General features: G+C 45.5%; 2 protein-coding genes across 5 annotated transcripts in view; one reads left to right on the top strand and one right to left on the bottom strand.

Moving 5' to 3' along the window:
• Window positions 1–13,885, bottom strand: part of LOC140735554 (eukaryotic translation initiation factor 3 subunit B) — a 53,219-nt gene extending 39,334 nt beyond the window's left edge. The window contains exons 1-2 of the mRNA XM_073060741.1: window positions 13,728–13,885; window positions 4,588–4,780 (exon numbers count right to left, since the gene is read on the bottom strand). Of these exons, the coding sequence (XP_072916842.1) occupies window positions 4,588–4,780; window positions 13,728–13,845 (311 nt within the window). The 5' untranslated portion in view covers window positions 13,846–13,885. The remainder of the gene's footprint in view (window positions 1–4,587; window positions 4,781–13,727) is intronic.
• A 53-nt stretch (window positions 13,886–13,938) lies between these two features.
• The window catches only part of brat1 (BRCA1-associated ATM activator 1), a 42,097-nt gene continuing 39,352 nt past the window's right edge, over window positions 13,939–16,683 (top strand). Inside the window, exon 1 of one of the 4 annotated variants that reach the window (XM_073060737.1) lies at window positions 13,939–14,063. The gene's annotated coding sequence lies outside the window, so the exon portion shown is untranslated. Of the gene's footprint in view, window positions 14,064–14,169; window positions 14,215–14,316; window positions 14,339–16,683 lie in introns of those variants that run through there. The other 3 variants (XM_073060739.1, XM_073060740.1, XM_073060738.1) reach the window with 3 other exon arrangements.

The following is a 16,683-nucleotide window of genomic DNA, read 5'->3' as shown; positions in this document are numbered from 1 at the left end:
AAAGTTCTGCCAAACATGTCCCTACCTTAGAAATTACTAGAGTTACTCATAGCCCTCTATTTTACTAAGCTCCATGTACTTGTCCAAAAGTCTCTTAAAAGACCCTTTCATATCCTCCTCCATCACTGTTGCCGGCAGCCCATTCCACACACTCACCCACTCTCTAAGTAAAAAACTTACCCCTGACATCTCCTCTGTACTCCCAAGCACTATTACATGATCACTGACTATCCACATGATCAATGCCTCTCATCATCTTATACACCTCTATCAGATCACTTCTCATCCTCCATTGCTCCAACGAGAAAAGGCCAAGTTCACTCAACCTGTTTTCATAAGGCATGCTCCCCAATCCAGGAAACATCCTTGTAAATCTCTTCTGCACCCTTACTATGGTTTCCACATCCTTCCTGTAGTGAGGCGACCAGAACTGAGCACAGTACTCCAAGTGGGGTCTGACCAGGGTCCTATATACTGCAACATTACCTCTCGGCTCCTAAATTCAATTCCAGGATTGATGAAGGCCAATACACCATATGCCTTCTTAACCACAGTCAACCTGCACAGCAGCTTTGAGCGTCCTATGGACTCAGACCCCAAGATCCCTCTGATCCTTCACACTGCCAAGAGTCTTACCATTCTATACCATACTATATTCTGCCATCATACTTGACCTACCAAAATGAACCACTTCACACTTATCTGGGTTGAACTCCATCTGCCACTTCTCAGCCCAATTTTGCATCCTATCAATGTCCTGCTGTAACCTCTGACAGCCCTCCACGCTATCCACAACACCCCCAACCATTATATTCAAAGCATACATGCAATTAATAAAAAGATTTCAAAAATATAATACAGGAAATTTAAAAATATTCAGTGAACATAACACAAAAAAAACTTGTTTCATTTTAAATTCCCACAGCCATACATCGGTCACTAAAATGAAAGGGCATATTGATCCAGGGTCCAGTCTAGCCGACACTAGTTATTGAGTACTACAGCCCATCTAGTCCATGCCGACCTGATCTGCCTGGTCCCATATCTGTCTAAACCCTTCCATTCATTCACCCATTCAAACTTCTCTTAAACGTTACAATTTAACCTGCATCCACCACTTGCACTGGTAGCTCTTTCCACACTTTCACCACCATATGAGTGAAGAAGTTTCCCCACAGATTCCCCTTTCACTCTGGATCCATGACCTCTAGCTCTATTCTCACTTAACCTGAGGAGAAAAATCCTGTAAGCATTCACCCTATTTATACTCCTCAATTTTAAGGTCTCCCCTCATTCTCCTGTACTCAATAGAATCTTAAACATTTGCCTATAATTCAGGTCCTCAAGTAAATTTTCACTGTACTCTTTCAAGCCTCTGATCATTCTTCTAGGTAAGTAACCAAAACTGCACACAATACTCCTAATTCAGCCTCACCAATCCTCTTTACAATCCCATCTATTTGTGATGCCACATTCAAGTAATTATGGATCTGTATTCCCAGGTGAATTTAATTGATACTACTCAATAGCTCAGTGCCTTACTATTCATTCTGCAAGTCTTATCCTGTTTTGTCTTCCCAAAGTACAAAACCTCACACTTATAAGTTCCATCTGCCATTTTTTCTAGCTAAGCAACACGATGCTGCAAGCTTTCATAGCCTCCCTCACTGCCTGCAATGCTCCCAATCTTGGTGTTATCGGCAAGTATGCTGATCCATTTACCACATCATCATCTGAACCACAAAGATGATAAACGACAATGAACCCAGCACCAATCCATCCGGCACAAGAGAGACAACACTCTACTACCAATCTTTGACTTCCCCGTTAAGCCCATGCTGTATCCAATTGGCTACTTCATCCTGAATATCAAGTAACTTAACCTTCCAGACCAATGTCCTTTCCAGGACTTGGTCAAAGGCTTTGCTTAAGTCCATGTTTTTAATGTCCACCACCTTTCCTTCTTTAACGTTCCTTATAACTATCTCAAAAATGCTCTAAGATTAGTTAGACATGACCTGCCACACACAAAATCATGTTGACCATCCCTAACCAACCCCATCCAAACCCTTGTACAATGGATTTCGGTTAATGTGGGCCATCAGTTAATTGGGGCAACTGCCTATTTAGTACAAAAAAGACCAAAAACAAAGCCATAAAATAGCCAGAATTCCCTTCATTTATTTGGGACACTGTGCAAGTTATTAGGACAGGAGACAATTGCCAAACAGTTTCTAACAAACATCAATTGTGCGCATGTCATGTGGCCCCATTAGACACTACACCATGCTTAGAACACTTCCAAAATAACTTCACTTGCGTGCACTTGTGTTCAAAAAGCAATGATTATTGTCACTGATAGTTGGCGAGTAGTAAGCAGCAAGACAATTCAGACATTTTTTTCTCACTGCGGTTTCAAGCTTTCAGGCTTGGAGATGCCAGAAATGCCCGGGAATGAAAATGAAACCTTCACTACTTCAAGAAGTTAGGACCTACAAAGAACTTGGAAGGTACTGGCAATCACTTAGAACATTACAATGAAAATTATAATTTGTAGGATGAAATTGCCGAAAGCATTGTTTGAAGGCAATTACCTGCACTAGGTGTCTGTGTTGATTTTGCTCATTTACAGTCAATCAAAAGAACGTGTACACTGGATTAGTTCTTCCCTCAAAACCTATTAAGAACTAATACAGCTATATGCTACTGTAGTTTTTGTAGTACTCTAATTTATTCTGCATTTCATTAAAAATATATACTATTCAGTTAAACAGTAGTTTGACTTTATTTTGACAGTAGTTTGAACTATTTCCATGAAACTCTGGCTAACTGGGGCATCCACTTAATTGGGCTAAAATGCACTAGTCCCAGTGTGTCCCAAATAACTGCAGTCCTGAACTTTTTAATACCTTACAATAATTTATATACGACTTACATCAGGTTCATTGACCTATAATTTGCCGGCTTATTCTTATAGAGCCTTTCTTGAACAACAGAACAACATCAGCTATCTTACAGCACCTCACTCATGGCTTAGGACGCTTTAAACATCTCTGCCAGGGCCCCTGAAATTTCTACACTAGCCTCCCATAAGATCTGAGGTCACAGCTTGATAGGCCCTGGGGAAAATCCTCTGCAACTGGATATTAGACTTCCTGACTGGGAGACCTCAGTCAGTCCGGATCGAGAGCAGCATCTCCAACACCATCACACTGAGCACCAGGGCTGTGTGCTCAGTCCACTGCTGTTCACTCTGCTGACCCATGACTGTGCTGCAACACACAGCTCGAACCATATCATCAAGTTCGCCGATGACACGACCATGGTTGGTCTCATCAGCAAGAATGACGAGTCAGCTTACAGAGAGGAGGTGCAGCGGCTAACGGATTGGTGCAGAGCCAACAACCTGTCTCTTAATGTGAACAAAAGAGATGGTTGTTGACTTCAGGAGTGCACAGAACAACCACTCCCCGCTGAACATCGACGGCTCCTTGGTAGAGATCGTTAAGAGCACCAGATTTCTTGGTGTTCACCTGGCACAGAATCTCACCTGGTCCCTCAACACTAGCTCCCGAGCAAAGAAAGCCCAGCAGCATCTCTACTTTCTGCGAAGGCTGAGGAAAGTCCATCTCCCACCCCCCATCCTCATCACATTCTACAGGGGTTGTATTGAGAGCATTCTGAGCAGCTGCATCACTGCCTGGTTCAGAAACTGCACCATCTCAGATCGCAAGACCCTGCAGCGGACAGTGAGGTCAGCTGAGAAGATCATCGGGGTCTCTCTTCCCGCCATCACGGACATTTACACTACACACTACATCCGCAAAGGAAACAGCATTATGAAGGGCCCTATGCACCCCTCATACAATCTCTTCTCCCTCCTGCCGTCTTGGAAAAGGCTCCAAAGCATTCAGGCTCTCATGACCAGACTATGTAACAGTTTCTTCCCCCAAGCTATAAGACTCCTCAATACCCACAGCCTGGACTGACACCCTGCCCTATTGTCCTGTTTATTATTTATTGTAATGTCTGCACTGCTTTTGTGCACTTTATGCAGTCCTGTGTAGGTCTGTAGTCTAGCGTAGCTTTCTCTGTGTTGTTTTTTTACGTAGTCGTCTAGTTTTTGTACTGTGTCATGTAACACCATGGTCCTGAAAAACGTTGTCTCATTTTTACTATGTACTGTACCAGCAATTATGGTCGAAATGACAATAAAAAGTAACTTGACTTTAATTCACCCCAAGACAGCTAGCACCTCCTCTTAGGCAATACAGATACTGTCCATTAGCTCAATACTCTTTTGCCTCAGTTATAGTCTCTCCATTTGTCTCCTGCATTAAATACAGGAACAAGAGATTCTTTTAAGATATCCCCCAGAAAGTCATTGACAAATGAGATTGCAATATTGGGATTTTCATATTTACATGCATCCCAAATGTATGAGGATTCATTGTGTAACCATTTGCATTTAACCAGCAAAATATAGCATGATGCTTTTACTCAATATAATTTGGTTCAACAATGATGTTTTAACAGAAATAAAGCTAATGTGCTTGTGACACAAGTGTATATTAAAAGGAAACATACCCTTTAGTCTTCCCATCTGTTTCTGGGTAAAATTCATTTGTAATTTTCCCAAACTTGGAAAAGATCTTCTGGATAACATTTCGAAGTTTCTCTAGCCGATCTGGTCCAACTTGAGGTACATTATCCACAACAATAACAGAATCTATTCCATCAGCTTCTAGAGGTTGATCTTTTAAAATATCACCCAGCAATTCTATAGGAATTTAAAAAATAATAGATAGTGTCACTGTTGCAGTACTGATCTATTTTATTTACATGTCACCATTTTGGGAATACCACACTATGTTAAAAAGATTAAAAGAAACAAGTATAAATGTAAAAAAACAGTTAACGTGATGCTTTTAAAGCTTTAGGGAAACTTAGATGTCAATCAAGAGATCATTAAACAAAATTAGAATGCATTCTATTTGAAGTAATAAACACCAGTGGACTGAAGATTAGTTAACAGGCAGAAAACAATAGGAATAAACAAGTAAGTTCAAGATTCAAAGTACATTTATTATCAAAGTATGAATGCAATATACAACCCTGGGAAAACCATGGAAACTGTTCAAAGAAAAGCATCATTCCCACACCGCCCCCACAAAAAAAATCATACAAATTGGAAAAGAAAACGAGTGAGAAACACAGAATATAAAACACCAACCCACAAAGTCACAGACAGAGCCCGGTATTACTCAGTTCAATCTAGTGCTGTGTCATTCATTATCAACAGGCAGCAGAGCCAGTCTGCCCTGATCAAAAATACACAAAATAGAAACAAAATGTGACCAGAAACACATCGTAATGAGAACAACAGAGCTCAACCCACAAACCGTGTCAATTAAACTTTGCCCAAGACCCTGGACTCCGGCACCATCGAGCGAGAGGGAAAGACAGACCATTCAAACACAGTGACCTTCCTCCAGGAGCAGCAAGCAAGAGGGAGAGAAAGACCATCACACACAGACACCTTCCTCTGGCAGCAATGAGTAAGAGGCTGATAAGACAGCACTGAACACCCACTCGCCTTCTCTGCTCTCATCTCAATGATTTCAATCTTCCTTGACACTTTAATCGGGAAGAAATAGAGTCAATTATGGGCTTGCACTCCATCTCCAAGCCTTTTGGCCTTGAGGCTGCACACTTAGCTTGAAACCTCACCAAACACCCTTGGAGACAACAAAGCACCAGATTGCTCAATTGGCCCGAAAACACGCCAAAGTGTAGATCACGGGCTCCAAAAGCAGCAGAACCACAATTGAAAGAAAAAGATGTAAAAGAAGTTGTTTTGCGAAACGTCTGGAAGATGTCGCCTTTGGTCATTTGTTCACTGGCGCCTTCTTCTTCCCAAACTATGAGTAGTCTGAGTAGCCCGACAGCACCAAGACAAACGTCAGTTTCCCAGGAAGTGAAGATCTAGATTAATGGGTTGGACAAAGGATTGAATGTAATATATCCAAGTCTGCTGAAGATACAAGCTAGGCCAGTACAAGGTGCCAGAAGGATGCAGAGCAGTTTTGGGAGGGCATGGCAGATGGAATGTACTGTAGGAAAATAGAAAATTATGCACTTTAGGTTTAATAAAAGGCTATTTAAGTGGTAAGATGTTGAAAAATGACAGCTTTATGGGGAATCTATGTAACTTTATACTCAAATCTCTGAGAATTCATATATACGCACGACAAGCAATTAAGAAAGCAAATAACACATGGACATTTATTACAAGAGAATTTGAGTACAAAGTAAAACCATCCTGATTCAATTATGTACAGTCGTGACCCACTTATTTGTTTTTGAACAAATACTCAAAAGGTTCCCTGGAATTGATCTGGTTATTGAAGATTTGACTGGGTCTCCATGGTTAGAATAATGAGATTTCTTTGAAACATATGGAAGTTTGAGGGACATGACAAAATAGATGCAAAGTTGATCACCACCTTGCTGTGGTGCCAGTCTCAAAATGATCATTCAGAACCAGAATGAGAAGAAATTTCTCCTCACCGAGAGTAGGGATTATTTGGAATTCTCTGTTGAAGTAGGTTGTGGAGATTCTGTCACAAAATATTCTCAAGACATACAAACAGATTTTGAACTATTAGCAGAAAGCAACAGGTGCAGTGTTTGTACAAGAAAGTGATATTAGGTAAAAAGATCAGCTATGATCTTATAGATCTCCCGAGCAAAGTTGTGAAACCTTCTTGCCTGTTCCAAATCCTACTTTTATTTCTTAAGTTCAAACTGATAGAGAACTGCAGATGTGGAAGTAAACCATGCACAGCATGACCACCAATTGACATCAGACAAATCTGATTTGGCAACAACATTAGGGTAAAAAGCTGTGAGCACACTGACTATACCCATGAGACATTAAGTTAGTGAGAAAAAGGAGGGGCCAAAAGTGCTTACATATTAGTTGACTAAAGGGAACAAGCAGAAAACATTCTGGCAGATATACCTGCTATACAAGAGCAGGACAAACAGAGCAGGTTATTAATTATAACTATGCCAATCCAATCAACAGTCTCTTGATAATTGATCAATCAACAGTAATGTAGCTTATTGATATGTTTATCAGCTATCTGAAATGAAACAGCAGATACCAATTCATAAACCACAATACAAAATGTTTACATATCCAAAACAATTTTTCTTTTGTATGATTAATCTTACTGCAAATTTTAATTTCCCCCATCCCCACCTAAACCTAACCAATTATCTTATAATCACCCATAGAAAGAAAGGTTGGTTTGTGGCGACCCACTTTCTGCGCAGGCGAACTGGCTCACAAATAGCCAGCGCGCGGGGGGAGACTTTGGTAATGCACCGCTGACGCCATTTCCGCCCGGAGAGGGCAGGCGCTAGGGATTAAATGCCAGCGCCACGAAGTTTGAATAAACTAGTCTCGAAACGACTTACCGACTGCGTGTCGTTATTTCAGCGCTGTGTGTAGCACATCACTACATTGGTGACCCCGACAGTCCAAACGGGATTTGGACCAAAAATGACCGACTCTTCATCTGTTTACAGTTTCGCTAAAACTGCTGACTTTCTGGACGCTGCGACCATGCGTGTGGTTTAGCCAAGCAGAAGCCCAGTTCCAGATTCGGCAGATATCCTCTGATTCCATGCGTTACTATCACGAGGTGAGCGCCCTTGACCAGGGGACGGCCGCCCAGGTTGCCGATTTCATACAGTCGCCCCCGGGAGAAGGCAAATATGAAGCATTCAAAGCATTGCTCATTGGGACCTTTGGCCTCTCACAGCATGAGTGGTGTGACCGCCTGCTTCACCTGGACGGTTTGGGAGACAGACTGTCGTCAGCATTGATGAACGAGATGCTGGCCCTGGCTGATGGACACAAGCCCTGCCTCATGTTCGAGCAAGCGTTCCTAGAGCAACTGCCCAGGGACATACATCTGCTGCTGGCCGACGCAGATTTCAGCGACCCCCAGAAGGTGGCGGCCTGGGCAGACGTGCCGTGGAAAGCCAAGAGGGAGAGCGTGGGGTCCATCGGTCAGATTACCAGGCCATGCGCCCAACAGCAGACCAGACCAGGCCCGGCAGGGGGGCACACACAACACAGAGGCAGGCGTGAAGAGGACAGTGAACAGTGGTGTTTCTACCACCAGCGGTGGGGCACAGAAGCCCGCCATTGTCGCCTGCCCTGCAAGGGCCAGGGCCAGCTGCCATTAATGACTATGGCGGCTGGCCACCAGGACAGCCTCTTGTACATCTGGGACAAACAGTCGGGACGCCGCTTCTTGGTCGACACCGGAGCAGAAATCAGCATCCTGCCTCCGTCGGGGTACGACACCCGCAACAGGAAGCCAGGACCCACCCTGAGGGCCGCAAACGGCAGCACGATACGGACCTACGGCATCCGCACAGTGCAGCTGCAGTTCGGCGCCAGCCGGTTCACGTGAGACTTCACACTGGCCGCCGTGGCCCAACCACTCCTGGGGACGGACTTCTTGCGAGCTCACAGCCTGCTGGTCGACTTGCAAGGGAAAAGACTGGTACATGCCGAGACTTTCCAGACGTTCTCCCTGGGTGGAGCCAAGTTGCCGGCCCCACACCTGGACTCCATCACGCTGTCGGACAACAAATTCACCAGAACCCTGGCGGACTTTCCATCGATTCTGGCACCACAGTTCACGGCAGCCATGCCCAGACACGGGGTTCAGCACCACATCCCGACCAAGGGACCACCCCTCCATGCCCGCGCATGAAGGCTCCCCCTGGAAAAGCTTCGCCTGGCGAAGGAGGAGTTCAAGAGGATGGAGGAATTGGGAATCGTACGGAGATCCGACAGCCCATGGGCCTCCCCCCTGCACATGGTGCCCAAAGCAGCCGGGGGTTGGAGACCATGTGGCGACTACCGCAGACTGAACGAGGCTACAACTCCAGTCCGCTACTCCGTGCCGCACATACAGGACTTTGCAGCAAACCTGCAAGGGGCAAGAATATTTTCCAAAGTAGACCTCGTCCGGGGATACCATCAAATCCTGGTGCACCCTGAAGACATCCCAAAACAGCACTTATCACCCCGTTCGAGTTCCTCCGAATGCCGCACAGACGTTTCAGCGGCTAATGGACGCGGTGGGACGCGACCTGGACTTTGCGTTCATCTATTTGGACGACATCCTTATAGCCAGCAGTAGTTGCCAGGAGTATCTGTCCCACCTCCGCCAGCTCTACTCCCGCCTGAGTAATTTCAGCCTCACGATCAACCCAGCCAAATGCCAGTTCGGTCTCCATACCATCGACTTCCTGGGCCACAGGATTACCAAAGACGGGGCAACACCTCTGCCCACCAAGGTAGACGCGATCCGCCACTTTGCCCGGCCCAACACAGTCAAAGGCCTGCAGGAGTTCGTTGGTATGGTGAACTTCTACCACCGCTTCCTCCCCTCAGCAGCCCGTATCATGCGCCCTTTGTACACACTGATGTTGGGTAAAGGCAAGGACATTACTTGGGACGAGGAGGCCGCAGCCGCTTTTATTAAAGCCAAGGAAACCTTGGCAGATGCGGCGATGCTGGTGCACCCCAGAACAGACGTTCTGACCGCACTCACGGTGGACGCATCTGACACAGCCGTCAGTGGGGTGCTGGAGCAGCTCATCGAGGGGCGCTGGCAACCCTTGGCGTTCTTCAGCAAGCACCTCCGACCACCCGAACTCAAGTACAGTGCTTTCGACCGGGAGCTGTTGGCACTGTATCTGGCAATCCGGCATTTCAGGTACTTCTTAGAAGGCAGGCCGTTCACCGCGTTCACAGACCACAAACTGTTGACCTTCGCGTTCACGAAGGTGTCCGATTCCTGGTCGGCTCGCCAGCAGCGACATCTGTCCTACATCTCCGAGTACACGACGGACATCCAGCATGTCTCGGGGAAGGACAACGTCGTGGCGGACGCACTCTCCAGACCAGCTGTCCAGGCCCTGTCCCTGGGGGTGGACTATGCAGCACTGGCGGAGGCACAGCAGGCAGACGATGAGATGCCCAGCTACAGGACCGCAGTCTCGGGTTTGCAGCTGCAGGACTTTCTCGTAGGCCCAGGTGAGAGGATCCTCCTGTGCAACGTGGCTACCGGCCTACCTCGCCCCATTGTCCCGGCAGCCTGGAGGCGGCGAGTTTTCGACTCCATATACGGTTTGGCGCACCCATCTATCAGGACAACCATCCGGTTGGTCTCCAGCAAGTTCGCGTGGCACGGACTTTGCAAGCAGGTCAGTGAATGGGCCAGAACATGCGCGCAGTGCCAAACAGCCAAGGTGCAGCGGCACACTAAAGCCCCACCGCAGCAGTTCAAACCCACCCACCGGAGGTTCGACCACGTTCATGTGGATATCGTGGGCCCCCTACCAGTGTCCTGAGGAGCGCGGTACCTCCTAACTATAGTAGACCAGTTCAACAGGTGGCCAGAGGTGGTCCCACTCACCAACACATCTGCCGATTCCTGCGCCCGAGCACTGATTGCAACCTGGGTAGCACGCTTCGGGGTACCACATTACCTCCGACAGAGGTGCCCAGTTCACCTCCAGCCTGTGGTCAGCTGTGGCCAGCCTGTTGGGAATGCAGCTACACCACACTACTGCCTATCACCCACAGTCCAACAGACTAGTGGAACGCTTCCACCATCACTTGAAGTCGGCTCTCATGGCCCGCCTGAGAGGACCTAACTGGGTGGACGAGCTTCCCTGGGCTCTGCTTGGAATTCGCACAGCGCCCAAAGAGGATCTGCACGCCTCGTCGGCCAAGTTGGTGTATGGCACACCCCTGGCCGTCCCAGGAGAGTTCATACCAGCCCCAAGGGGGCAAGAGAAAGAACCCGCAGCAGTCCTGGACAGACTACACGAAAGGCTCAGCAACCTGGCCCCCGTACCGACTTCACAGCACGGACGAACCCCGACCAATGTACCCAAAGACCTGCAGAACTGTAAGTTTGTGTTTGTACAAAGGGGCAGACACTGGGCACCGCTACAGCGGCCGTACGAGGGGCCGTTCAAGGTGATCAACAACAACGGGTCCACGGGTTTAATGATAAAAAGCAAAACCATTTTTTCCTTCAGTATTCTTGCAGATGTTGTTCATTTACACCAGTTATCAATGGCTCCAAACCCCAAACTAGGTTACAGAAGAATACATTCCACTTTAAGTAAACTGCAGTTAGGTTTATTATAACCATATAACAATTACAGCACGGAAACAGGCCATCTTGGCCCTTCTAGTCCATGTCAAACGCTTACTCTCACCTAGTCCCACCTACCTGCACTCAGCCCATAACCTTCCATTCCTTTCCTGTCCACATACCTATCCAATTTTTTTTAAATGACAAAAATTGAAGCTGCCTCTACCACTTCTACTGGAAGCTCGTTCCACACAGCTACCACTGAGTAAAGTTCCCTCTCGTGTTACCCCTAAATTTTTGCCCCTTAACTCCCAACTCATGTCCTCTTGTTTGAATCTCCCCTACTCTCAATGGAAAAAGCCTATCCACGTCAACTCTACCTATCCCCCTAATTATTTTAAATACCTCTATCAAGTCCCCCTTCAACCTTCTACGCTCCAAAGAATAAAGACCTAACTTGTTCAATATAGAAGGCCATGGACAGACATGTTGGTGTGGGAATAGAGAGTTGAACTGAAATGAGTAGCCACCAGGAGATCCTGTCTGTTGTAAGTACACAGAACTGTTAATTTTTCTTTGGAGAGTATTACTATTTGAAATGGTGAAAACTTTACGATTTGCCTTCAGCACTATACAATGGAGAACTGAAAATGTAGTACAATCAACATCAGAAACTTTATTCTTTAATGAAGACGTCATGAAACTATGTTGTAGCAAATATAGTGACAATTAGTACATTTGATAATATTCATGTTTGTTACCCTAAAGCGCGTGTGTTTAAACTGGGTTACATAGAACCTTTGATGTCCTGCGCAGTTTTGTATCATGCTCTGTGCAGCACATGCATTCTCTCTGCCTAAATAAACACAGATGTTGTCAAACATACACAAGAAAGACAACCACAATTTGTGTGATGTAACAACAATGAAGCCCAAGGCACAGCACAGGAACATAATCAAATAAAATTAACTCAAGACCACAAGGAACTATTACAGCAAATGACCAAAAATTTAGGGATATTTTGAAATCCCTTCAGAATTCAGAAAGACAGACGTGACGAGTTACAGTAAAAGTTCTAGAGTTTAGAACCTTGGGAGTTGCAAACACAGCCGACAAATGTGGAAGGAGTAAATTCAGGAATCAGGTCAGTACTGGTGGTTTAAATATACCTGGAGATTAGAAATGTGTAAATTATATACAGGGATTAGATAATACAAGGTTAAGAACACAAAATAGGTGAATAACAAGTGGAAAGGAAGGGGCAGACAAGGATTGACCCTCAAGATAAAGCAAACTGTCTTTTACAGTCCAAGATAGGTTAGTATTGTAGGGAAAAGCTACTCGATGAGATTTTATCTATTTTATTTAGAGATACAGCATGAAATAGGCCCTACCAGCCCTTACAGCTGTGCCACCCAGCAACCCCCGACTATCCTCCATTTAACCCTAACCTAATCACGGGACAACTTACAATGACAAACTAATCTGCTAACCGTTACGATTTTTGTACTGTGGGAAGAAACCCGAGCACCCTACGCATTCCATGGGGCAAATGTACAAATTCCTTGCAGAGAACACCAGGATTGAACCCAGGGCAGTAAGTGTTGCACTAACCACTAGATTAAAGGTACAGGCTGGCTGAGAAGTTAGAAGACTGGTTTATTAAAAATCATGCAGGATTCAACGATTTTAACAAGTGACATCCAGTTAGAAGCATTTAAAACTTAGTATTCTTTAGATTTAGAGAAACCATCTCTAAATTCATGGCATCTGCAGAATCTCATGTTTATATTCTAGGTGAGAAGCTGAAGATAGGTTGTGACTTGTAAAGGAAAAGGAATCTACTATCTTTACTTAAATGCAATCAAGATCATGATAAGTGCGAATAACCAAGAATTAAAAAAACATTAGAAGTAGCAGTAAACTGTTTAGTCAGAATTACATGCTGAAATTCCGATTTCCTTAAATATGGTACTTAGATGGGCTGGGGGTGCAGAAAATGCAAAATTCTGTTTACTGATCTATTGAATAGAGTGTTTCACTCAAAAAACAAAAATCCAAAATAAATACTACAAGAACAAAGCAGGCGGTTAGCACTAATTTAAAATTACAGTATGTTGCAATTAAATGATAACCCATACAAAATTCATGAAAACATCTCCTTCCAGTTTATCTCTCTTGTAAAAAATCCTCACCAGCATCTCATTACACACCTTACTAATGGATCAAACACTTTCCTACATATGTCTTTAAACATTAAAGATGCTTTACGCTGACAATGTAATTAGATGCAATAACTAATGAATGACACTCCAGATAAACGATGACAAGGTCCATACGGCCTGGTTGAAATAATATGCAAGCAATCTAGTCAACATAGTATAGAATCTACAGCAGTTCTCGCTTCCGAAAGCCGGCTCTAGGCCTCGGGCTGCAGCTACTCCCAGACGCACATGGACTCAGTGCTACCAACTGTTTCAGCTCTGCGTCAAAATGATCAAACCGAATGGATTTTTTCCGCTTTACCCTCGTCGGAGATATCATCCACGAAGCCTTCGGGGTCACTGAAACCTTCCTCTGGCTCCTCCAACTCTGCAACTTCATCTTCAGCCTCCCGAGCCTCCCCGTCGCTCGTTTCCTTCATCCTCCTCTAGATCGGCGGCCGGAAAAAGAACGCGAGAGCGCGCCACTCGTCCACGCGGGCGCGCGGCCGGCCTCGGGAGCACGCGCAAAACGACTGCGCCTGCGCTTGAACCTTCCCTCGGGGTCAGCGGCGCTCCCGGCACCTGGAGGGAAGATGTCAAAGACGGGCGAGATTCTTATCAATTACTAGCATGGTCACAGATGAAAAACGAAGTAAAAGTAAAGTATTCCGATTTGCGCTAATTGTTAATGTCGTTGAATTTTTTTTTGTTAAGGAGTTTTTCCCTCCACCCCTCAGTTTTTCAGGAAGTCCCGGATGTCCAGCCAGCAGTGGTGGGGCCGGGCGGCCACCTCTCTGGTACCTCAATCAGTGAGTAGCAGAGACTGAGACGGCTGTGCCCTCCTGTTCGGCCATATTATTCATTAACTTAAAACAATAAAGTTGTCGTCATGCCTTCGCGGCTGGTCTTCGTAGTGGTGCGTTAAAGGTCGAGGTGCATTTAATCTCTGTCTCGACTGTTTATTGGGAACTGCTTGGATGTGAGAGTCGAAGTAAATTAAGATGTGCGAGGTTAAAAGTCAGTGCAGAAAACAAATGTGATTTAATTATGTCTGGGTTAAAGTCAGTAAACAAATGTGATTTAATTATGTCTGATAAGCAGGAATGCAGAAGCGCCTGACAAATTAACTGCTTGTGGAATCATTGAAGTCCTGAGATATGGACTATTGTTTTACAGAAATGTGTAAAAAAAAAACAACTCCAAATATGGAATGGGAAAACACTGAACCTAAGACTGTGGACCTCCCGAGTCAGGGAGGGGAGGGGTAAGGAAGAAGGATAAAACCTGCTGCCCTGTAAGGTTCAGGGTTCCCTTCTCTGAAGGCACCCAGCTCTGCAGAACTGTTAATAAACTTTGTTTCCTTGAATTTGTCTCGAAGCCATTATTCGGGAGCGTGGCTCGTTTCTGACATTGGATGAGTGCTACAATTCAGTCCTCTGCCATTTGGTAATTTACTAGTATGTGCCATTAACTAGAACGTGCAACACATAAACAGTGTGTACTCTTTCAGTGTTCATGCTCCACGGAACCTCCTCCCATCCCCTCTTACCTTCACCGTACTATTTATCTACCCCTTTTACCTTGGAGTAGGGCAGTGGGTAGGGGGCAGGTAGGTGTGAGGTGCTTCACTTTGGTAGGTCAAATATGATGGCAGAATATGTATATTATTACTGGTAAGTCTCTTGGCAATGTGGAGGATCAGAGGGATATAGGGGTCCGAATCCACAGGACACTCAAAGCTACTGAGCAGGTTGACTGTGTGGTTAAGAAGGCATATGATGTACTAGCCTTTATCAATGATGGGATTGAGTTCAAGAGCCGAGAGGTAATGTTACAGCTAGATAGGACCCTGGTCAGACCCCACTTGGAGTACAGTGCTCATTTCTGATCGGCTCATTACAGGAAGGATGTGGAAACTATAGAAAGGGTAAAGAGATTTACAAGGATATTGCCTGGATTGGGATTTATGAGAATAGGTTGAGTGAATTTGGCCGTTTCTCCTTGGAGCGACAGAGGATGAGAGTTGACCTGATAGAGGTGGATAAGATGATGAGAGGCATTGATCGTGTGGATAGAGGCTTTTACCCAGGGATGAAATAGCTAACACGAGGAGGCACAGTTTTACGGTGCTTGGAAATAGGTACAGAGGAGATGTCAGGAGTAAGTTTTTTATGCAGAGAGTGGTGAGTGTGTAGAATGGGCTGCTGGTGACAGTGGTGAAGGCGGATACGATAGGGTCTTTTAAGAGACTCTTGGACAGGTACTTGGAGCTTAGAAAAATAGAGGGCTTTGGGTAACCCTAGGTAATTTCTAACGTAAGTACATTCTCAGCACAGCATTGTGGGCCAAAGGGCCTATATTGTGCTGCAGGTTTTCTATGTTTCTATCATCCTGGTTGGTCTAGTATTGCCACTAGGTTTGACAAGAATGGCAGAATGACAAGAACAGGGCTCCCCAGGGTTGCGTGCTCAGTCCACTGCTGTTCATTCTGCTGACCCACGACTGTGCTGCAACACACAGCTCAAACCATATCATCAAATTCACCGATGACACGACCGTGGTGGGTCTCATCAGCAAGAACGACGAGTCAGTTTACAGAGAGGAGGTGCAGCGGCTAACGGACTAGTACAGAGCCAACAACCTGTCTCTTAATATGAACAAAACAAAAGAGATTGTTGTTGACTTCAGGAGGGCACGGAGCAACCACTCCCCGCTGAACATCAATGGCTCCTCAGTAGAGGTTGTAAAGAGCACCAAATTTCTTGGTGTTCACCTGACGGAGAATCTCACCTGGTCCCTCAACACCAACTCCATAGCAAAGAAAGCCCAACAGCGTCTCTACTTTTTGCAAAGGCTGAGGAAAGTCCATCTCCCACCCCCCATCCTCATCACATTCTACAGGGGTTGTATTGAGAGCATCCTGAGCAGCTGCATCACTGCCTGGTTCGGAAATTGCACCATCTCTGATTGCAAGACCCTGCTGCGGATAGTGAGGTCAGCTGAGAAGATCATTGGGGCTCTCTTCCAGCCATCACGGACATTTACACTACACGCTGCTTCCGCAAAGGAAACAGCATTATGAAGGACCCCATGCACCCCTCATACAATCTCTTCTCCCTCCTACTGTCTGGGAAAAGGCTCCAAAGCATTCGGGTTCTCATGACCAGACTATGTAACAGTTTCTTCCCCCAAGCTATCAGACTCCTCAATACCCGAAGCCTGGACTGACACCTTGCCCTACTGTCCTGTTTATTATTTATTGTAAATGCCTGCACTGT

Source organism: Hemitrygon akajei, chromosome 11 (assembly GCF_048418815.1).
Source record: "Hemitrygon akajei chromosome 11, sHemAka1.3, whole genome shotgun sequence".
Taxonomy (NCBI): domain Eukaryota; kingdom Metazoa; phylum Chordata; class Chondrichthyes; order Myliobatiformes; family Dasyatidae; genus Hemitrygon; species Hemitrygon akajei.
Note: the sequence above shows the minus strand (reverse complement) of the source record. Positions and strands in the feature narration are given on the sequence as shown.